Source organism: Nicotiana sylvestris, chromosome 8 (assembly GCF_000393655.2).
Source record: "Nicotiana sylvestris chromosome 8, ASM39365v2, whole genome shotgun sequence".
NCBI lineage: Eukaryota > Viridiplantae > Streptophyta > Magnoliopsida > Solanales > Solanaceae > Nicotiana > Nicotiana sylvestris.
In genome coordinates, this window is record NC_091064.1 from 222,949,425 (window position 1) to 222,958,281 (window position 8,857).

At 35.7% G+C, this 8,857-nt stretch overlaps 1 protein-coding gene and 1 long non-coding RNA gene across 2 annotated transcripts; one reads left to right on the plus strand and one right to left on the minus strand.

Annotated features, from left to right (window-relative positions):
• Positions 1–1,261: 1,261 nt before the first annotated feature.
• On the minus strand, positions 1,262–2,080 carry LOC104248208 (uncharacterized). Its single transcript, XR_716408.2, has 3 exons — positions 1,842–2,080; positions 1,568–1,726; positions 1,262–1,475 (listed from the first exon to the last, which is right to left on the minus strand). It is a non-coding gene; the product is annotated as an uncharacterized lncRNA (long non-coding RNA).
• Positions 2,081–2,652: 572 nt separating this feature from the next.
• On the plus strand, positions 2,653–7,207 carry LOC104248209 (luminal-binding protein). Its single transcript, XM_009804425.2, has 8 exons — positions 2,653–2,912; positions 4,222–4,489; positions 4,575–4,789; positions 4,877–5,119; positions 5,475–5,954; positions 6,059–6,213; positions 6,318–6,400; positions 6,491–7,207. Exons 1-8 carry the CDS (start codon positions 2,855–2,857, stop codon positions 6,987–6,989), a joined length of 2,001 nt encoding a protein of 666 aa, XP_009802727.1. The 5' UTR covers positions 2,653–2,854; the 3' UTR covers positions 6,990–7,207.
• Positions 7,208–8,857: the final 1,650 nt, after the last annotated feature.

The window sequence follows — 8,857 nt, forward strand, 5'->3', positions numbered from 1 at the left end:
GTTTGTGGGATTTGAGGGTTGGAGATTGTTTGTAGTTGTTGTAGGAGGTTGGGCAGATGATGGCTGGCCGCCGGCCGGCCAAGCCATCAGGCTGTTTCTCTCTCTAGATCGCCCAAATCGTCTATTTGTATTCAGTTGTATTCGAATGTATATTTCAGTTGTATTCACATGTATTCAGTAGCATTAATTCATATATTTTAGATGTATTAAAAAGTTATGTGTATTCTCTTGTATTCAGTTTTAATCAATTGTATTTAACTATTTTATTCAGCAGAAGTTAGTTGTATTTTGTTACATTCAAGAGTTTTATTCAGCTGTATTCATTTGTATTTTGTTGTATTCAAGTGTTTTATTCAGATGAATTAAGTTGTATTTTGTTGTATTCAACTGTATACAGTTCTATTCAACTGTATTATTCATATGTATTTCTCTTTATTCAGCTATAATCTTTATTATGTATCTTTCAAATACAGATTAATGAGGGATCGTTTTAGTTCGTTGAGTTAAATTAGGAGAATATCATGTGATTTGATTTCCTTAGTTCGTGGAGTTAAATTAGGAGAATATCATGTGATCTGATTTCCTTAGTTCGTGGAGTTAAATTAGGAGAATATCATGTGATTTGATTTCCTTCCGTTTTTAACCAGTTTAACCTTCTGTATTTAACGTTAATGCCGCTTGAATACAGCTAAATACATGTCAAACTTAGCTGTAATTCCAGTTTTTACGCCTATTTTTTTGGTTGTATTAATGAATACAACAACTTAAATACATAAAATACATTGTATAAAAACATAAAAGGTATTTATAACACGTAATATAGCAAAGAGTATCTATAAATGGCTAATTAGACTTAAAAGATGGTGCTTTATGAAAATTCCCTAACAAAAAAATATTGGTTATCGTTGATTGACCTTAGTTTTATCAAAAGGAAACCCCATGACAATCAATTGATTAGAAGTTACAATAATTAGATATTTTTTTATTAGTCTAAAGCTTGAACATGTCAAAAATTAATAATATTTCTACAATATACTATTTACCAACTTTGCTTTAGGATGGTTCAATCCCAACCCCACCCCTTAACATTTCACTCCTACCAAACCCAAAGACAAAATCGAAATAATAATAATAAGAGTAAAAGAAAAATGATTATTACCAATATTTGGCACCAAACTCTTCAATCTCAACCCTAATTTTCTCAATAATCTTAAAACATTCAAAAGCAGAATATACAAATCTAAGAACCAATTTGCAAAAATTCACAAAGCGATTTTCAATTCATTCATTTAAGTAAGTCAAAAAATACGCAAAATCCCAAATACGAAAAATACGTAACAAACAAAAAGAATAAAACTAAAAATCTAACAGAAGGAATTAAAGCCAAAGCAGAAAGAAAGAAAAAGAAGAGACAAACAGATAATATATACTAAACTACCGGTGATGAATTCTTCCAACATCTTTCTCCAAAATACCTAAAAACAATACAAATACTTTCGCCCATTAGCAAAAGTTCTGAAAAAATCACATAAAATTGAATCTTTAACTAATTGAAAAAGAAACTAACTTGCTGAACTTGAAACGGAACCTTGACACCGCGGTCGCGGTGGCCTTCTTGCCCAGGCCATTTATGCTTCTTTGTGTTCGGGTACTTCTCGAGTTGACGTTTTTCTTCACATTATAGCCTCCAAAACACTCCATGTTGCTTCCTCTCATATAATATTCACTGCTAAACAAAAGAACAGTATTTAGAGCATTTTGTTGGCAATTTATCTATAAAACAACAACAAAGTATGGTCATATTAAGATGTAAATATCAATTATATAGCCTACTATCAAACCTCTTGTCAATCCGAAATGGGAGACACTCGAAAGATAAAGAACCAAAAAAATTGTATCTATGAGAGAAATGATTCAAAGGGGCTTTAACAATTTGAAGAGACTCTAAGAACTGCAGTGAAATTTCTAAAAAGGAATGAGAAAAAGAATTGATCAATGGGAATTAATAAGAGAAGGTAAGCTTAAAAGGCTACACGGCATACTAAACATATCAAAATGTTGGGAGTAGTTATAGAAGATAAAAAGCTCTTCCATTTAAGTATTAACCTAACGTTAAGTAGCTCAAATTAATCATTTAATGAGAGGTAATTTTACTTTTAGATAGAGGGTAAATTAGTCATTTAACTTTTGAAGGATATTTTAATAAATTAACTTTACATTAAACGACTTCCCGCTTATAATATAGTATGATATGATAAAGGCCTATTACACAAATACAACAACAACGCAGGCCTTACCACTAACCTGAGATAGAGAGGCTGTTTCCAAATAGAAATCCTGATATCCGGCCCTCCAAAAACTTCCCACCTTGCTCTTGGGAGACTCGAACTCACAACCTCTTGGTTGGAAGTGGAGGTTGCTTACCATCATATTGGAGGTCGGAAGTGGAGGCCTATTACACAAATATATGAAATAAATCCAATCAATCAAAATAACCTAACTGAGCCACGTTCCAAGAAAAGAAATTAACGGCCTAGATCATCCCAACACAAAATCAATCGTCATTGGCGCAACAAGTTCATCCTCCACTTCCTATTGGTCCACGTCATCAACAATGACATGTTTCATTTCACTCGTTGAAGCGAGACTTTCGGCTATCGATCGAAAGCCCAAAGCTCCACTTTCTCTTCAGTTCCTCACAGTATAAAATCCTCCATCACCAAATTTTCACGTCATTTCTTCAAGCCTTCACAACTGAGGACTTGCAACGGGTCATAATATACATACATATTTAACGAACACATTGTGTTGTACATATAGCAGAGTGTATTGTACGTTGATACGGTTAAAAGCCATGGCTGGCTATTTGAGGCGAGGAAGTTCTCTCGTCGTGCTAGCGATCGTCCTATTCGGTAAATTCGCCGTTTCGATTTGCTCGTAGATCTGTTTTTATTTTTTGTTTATTTTAAAAAAAATTTAAGCTTGTTTTGTTATGTTTAATGTAATGGTGAAATGTAGTAGACTAGATCTGTTAGCTTTTATGTATAATGTATGTGTTAGTAGATTTGCATGTTTGATGGGTAATTCTGGATCTGATGATAGTTTTTTTGCAATTTCGGATCTGTTTGAGGATTTTTATGGCTTATTTTTTTTCGTTGATTTAAGTTTAATAGAAATTGAGTTAGTACTGGAATAGAATCGTCAAGGTTTCATGTGTTATGATGGATTGAGGCACGGTAGATTGATAGATTTAAAGTTTAATTGAGAATTTCTGATGTTCGTGGTTTTTATTAAGTGGAAACAATGTTGCACTCGGAATGAAACTAGAGGTTTAGGTGCTATACTCTTTTTAAATATGGACACCAAATGATTTCTTCCCATGAGCAAAGTTACCGGTATCGGCGCTGAACTAGCAGGCACTAGGTAGAATAGTTTGAGGTGCCTAGCAGGTACCAAGTAGAATAGCTGAGGTATTCGTAAGCCAAATTAATTTTACTGAAAAATAGCTGAGGTATTCGTAAGTTGGCTCGGGTGCTACCGTCATAAGGAATAAATATTTAGATAACTTCTTATGATACTACGTCTTCTTTTTGAGTAATAAATATTGTAGAGTAACATCATGTAATTAGATGCTGATATACGATGTTTGTACTTAGTGTACGCGTGTATGTATTATGTGTGTATAGTCCATGTATCCAATTTGAGTTACTACTGTCACGTTCAAATTGCACATATCCCTGAACTTTACTAGCAAAACAACTTTTTTACTATAGGTATTTCAAATTTATACTTGATGGAATGCTACTGTCTTGGGATGAATATATGGCCTGTGGATATGGATGCACATTTGTAAGGGTTGTTGTCAGATCCCTATGGATACTTATACTTGACACTTTTTATTTAGCTGAATGAAACTTTAAATATGCTAAAAAGCTGTTGGTTTATGTTGTTAGCTTATCAAAGTTGTATGGCCCTTTATTTCTACTGAATAGCATGTATGGACCCGAGTTGAGTGGAATAGGTACAAATGATATATATAGCTAAACCAAACTAATTTGTGATTGATTTACGAACGAGGCATAGTTGATTGGTTGATCGATAGATAGTACACACACACACATGCATACATATATTCCTTCTGCTGTGTTATCTAATGTGTTTCAAATATGACTTACTGAGTCTAACGAGTGTCATTTATGATCTTACTTTACCCTGAAACAGGATGTCTTTCTGCACTTTCCATTGCAAAAGAGGAGGCTACCAAACTTGGAACAGTTATTGGAATTGACCTTGGGACAACCTATTCTTGTGTCGGTGTTTACAAGAATGGTCACGTTGAGATTATAGCTAATGACCAAGGAAACCGTATTACACCATCATGGGTTGGATTCACTGATAGTGAGAGGTTGATTGGTGAGGCTGCAAAGAACCAGGCAGCTGTCAACCCTGAAAGGACTATCTTTGATGTTAAGAGGCTTATTGGAAGAAAGTAATGGTCAATTTTCAATTAGTTTCATATGTTTTCATATGATTGTCTCTTTATTATGCTTAGAGATACTTTACCATAATTTCAGGTTTGAGGACAAGGAAGTACAGAGGGATATGAAGCTGGTCCCATACAAGATTGTAAACAAGGATAGTAAGCCCTACATACAAGTCAAAATCAAGGATGGAGAAACTAAGGTATTTAGTCCTGAGGAAATCAGTGCCATGATTTTGACAAAAATGAAGGAGACAGCTGAAGCATTCCTTGGGAAGAAAATTAAGGATGCTGTGGTTACTGTTCCTGGTATGTTGTAATCAAGTTCCCACTGCTCAATTTTTGGTTTTCTTTTTTTCCTTCATGACTGAGTGTTACTCTCTTTTCTCTCTGCAGCATATTTCAATGATGCACAAAGACAGGCAACAAAGGATGCTGGCGTTATTGCTGGATTAAATGTTGCTAGAATTATTAACGAGCCAACAGCTGCAGCCATCGCCTATGGACTGGACAAGAAAGGTGGTGAGAAGAACATTCTTGTCTTTGACCTTGGTGGCGGGACATTTGATGTCAGTATTCTGACCATTGATAATGGAGTGTTTGAGGTTCTTTCTACCAACGGTGACACCCATCTTGGAGGTAAGGATCTTTAGATATCTAACAATTGAAATTTGAGATATACTACGGTCTACACTTTTATTACCAAGAACACCACTGTTAACCATAGGGCTGTTAGGATGTCCTGATTGTAGTGTTTGATGGGCTCACAACTTAACCTTAATGAATAAAATTGATTTTATTACTGATTGCACATTAGTGTGTCAATTTTTTGGAATCTGTTATGATAGCTGAGGTCTGATTTGGGTTTTGACACTGCGTATTGGAAAATGGAATAGATTCGCATACTTCAAGTCGATGAGGAAGCTTGATAACTTTCATCCTATGAGATAATCCTTCTTAGATTTTGTTCTGAAGGCTCCATATTTTGTTGCAGGTGAGGACTTTGATCAAAGGATTATGGAGTACTTCATCAAGTTGATTAAGAAGAAGCATGGTAAGGACATCAGCAAGGATAACAGAGCTCTTGGAAAGCTAAGGAGAGAAGCTGAGCGTGCCAAGAGAGCCCTGAGTAGCCAGCACCAAGTCCGGGTTGAGATTGAATCACTATTTGATGGTACTGATTTCTCTGAACCATTGACCCGTGCTCGCTTTGAGGAGTTGAACAATGATCTCTTCAGAAAGACAATGGGACCCGTGAAGAAGGCTATGGAAGATGCTGGGTTAGAGAAGAACCAGATTGATGAGATAGTTCTTGTTGGTGGAAGCACCAGAATTCCTAAAGTGCAACAGCTCCTGAAGGACTATTTTGACGGGAAGGAGCCCAACAAGGGTGTAAATCCTGATGAGGCAGTTGCTTATGGTGCTGCTGTTCAAGGTGGTATCCTTAGTGGAGAGGGTGGAGATGAAACTAAAGGTACATGATCTAATTAGTTTTCTTGTCATAATTTGCTTTTCGGTGTTGTTTATGATGTGTTAGCAGCTTTTAGTGATTGATTGTCGCATGTTTCTTATGTGCAGATATTCTTCTCCTGGATGTCGCTCCTCTCACCCTTGGTATTGAAACTGTTGGTGGTGTCATGACCAAATTGATTCCTAGGAACACCGTCATCCCAACCAAGAAGTCCCAAGTCTTCACCACTTACCAAGACCAGCAGACCACCGTCTCCATTCAGGTATTGCTTTGCTTCAAGTTTGTGCAATCGTAATTAGCTCACAGTTTTAGAAATATTCTTTAATTTGTCCTCTAGTATGTTTCAATTCTCACTGTTGATGACAGGTTTTTGAAGGTGAAAGGAGTCTTACTAAGGACTGTAGGCTGCTTGGAAAGTTTGATCTGACAGGAATTGCCCCGGCTCCAAGGTCTGTTACATTTCTTCTTCTAGTTATTGTACATTACATTTTGGAAACCTATTGGTATCTGAATTGGATTTTTGACATTGTTTTGAACAGGGGAACCCCACAAATTGAGGTGACATTTGAAGTTGATGCCAATGGTATCTTGAATGTCAAAGCAGAAGACAAGGGCACTGGTAAATCCGAGAAGATTACCATTACAAACGACAAGGGCCGCTTAAGCCAAGAAGAGATTGAGCGTATGGTTCGTGAAGCAGAAGAGTTTGCCGAGGAAGACAAGAAGGTGAAGGAGAGAATTGATGCCCGTAACAGTCTTGAAACCTACGTGTACAACATGAAAAACCAGATCAACGACAAGGACAAGCTAGCTGACAAGCTGGAGTCTGATGAGAAGGAGAAGATTGAAACAGCAACAAAAGAAGCCCTCGAATGGCTAGACGACAACCAAAGCGCCGAGAAAGAGGATTACGAAGAGAAGCTTAAGGAGGTAGAGGCAATCTGCAACCCAATTATCACAGCTGTTTATCAAAGATCAGGTGGAGCCCCAGGTGGTGGTTCATCGGAAGAAGAAGAAGACGGCCATGATGAGCTGTAAGCTATTCTGAAAAATCTCCATTGACACTGCTGAAAAGATGCATGAAATGAGGATATAGAATAGGTTGAGGTGGTTAGTGCAAGTTTTGTCAATTGTTAAAGCACGAGTTCGCTTAGTTTTTTATAGGTGAAGATTTTCGTGGAACAATGTTTCCCTTCTTGGTGAACTACTTGTATGTTACTTAAATCTGTTAAATAGAACTCTTGACATTTTGTTTAGTGTATGATTATCCATTTTAAATATTAGATGCGTTGAACTTATTTCCCAATTTAATTCCTTCCAAACACCATTTTATTATTATTTTTATAACAGTGTGTCTGAGCTAGCTCAAAGTCAGCCCCTTTTTTATAGGTACCAAATTAACTATTGTTAAGCCTTAAACTCCACCACAGGGCAAATTGGATAACGAATCAAGATAAACGTAACTCTTAATTAAGTTATAGTACATACGCAGATACACTTATAAAACAATAACCCTTGCATATCCTTGGATGATTGGCATTTAACTCTTGCAAGTTGAACATACACTTAAAAACAATAACCCTTGATAATCCTTGTCTAATTTGTGGTTATTTCACGTATCAAAATTTTCTTTTAATAGTGTTTACAAACTCAAGAACATAGCTGGATATGTAAGCTGCACGTAGGGTGACAAACGAGCGGGTCGGGTCGGATATGAGAGGGTCGAAAACGGATAATTCAAAAAATGGATAAATTATCCGACCCGAATCGTATTTGAGCCGTTTAAATATAGGTTATCCGGCGGCATATTATCCATGATTTCTTGAATATGATCACTTATGGGAGAATTCTTAGTCTCCCAAACTAGAGGAACCCCCAATTTGAGGCTTTACAAATGTAAAAGTTAAACACATTAGTTATCCATTGGTTATCCATTTGGTTAATCATTTTTTAAGTGGATAATATGGTTCTTATCCATATTCGACCCGTTTTTAAAAGTTCATTATCCAACCTATTTTTTAATGGATAATATGGATGAATAACTGTTTTCTTTTAACTATTTTGCCACCTCTAATTGCACGTTACAAGTATCTCTCTGTTAGTAGGACGTCAAATAAATTTAAGCAAAGAATACATGCGCATATATATATATATATTGTGTATATAATATATTTTTTTTATTAAAGGGTAAATGGACATCATTCTTTTGAGAATTAAACAGACGCGTGTACTTTTACTGAGCATCTTTCTTTATTTATTGAATTTCTGTTGGTGATGACAATTTGGAGCATATATAGTTTACAATTCTTTTGAATAATTTCTTGCTACAAATTTTATGTGCATGTGTAATTGCACCTGATTTTGACATGCATTATGATTTTTACATGAATTTTGTTTTCTGTTTCCAACCAATTAGTGCAGAAGGTTGTTCTCTCTTGATTTGGGCTATACTTTCTTTTTACAATTTGTTGTAAAAATAGCACGGGCTAGCCAGTTTTTAGACTGGTCATTCAAAATAGCCAGTGTTTGCAAAGTCATTGAAAAATAGCTACTATTTTGCTGCAATATAGAAAATTCCATCATAATATACTGGAGATCGGTGCACCTGTGTATGAACTTCCAGCATATTATGCTGGAACTCCAACACACGGAAAGTTCCAGCATAATATACTGGAGATTGGAGCACCTGTATATGAACTTCCAGCATATTATGCTGGACCAGTATATATACTGGAACTCCAGTATACTTATGCTGGAACTCCAGTATATTATACTATTATACTGGAATTCCAGTATATTATACTAGAGTATTTTCCGGATTTTGAATAGCGTTTTCGTTCAAATTTATCTTTACATGAAAAGTGTCTAAATTTCGATTACTTTTGAAATTATGGCTATTTTTTTAA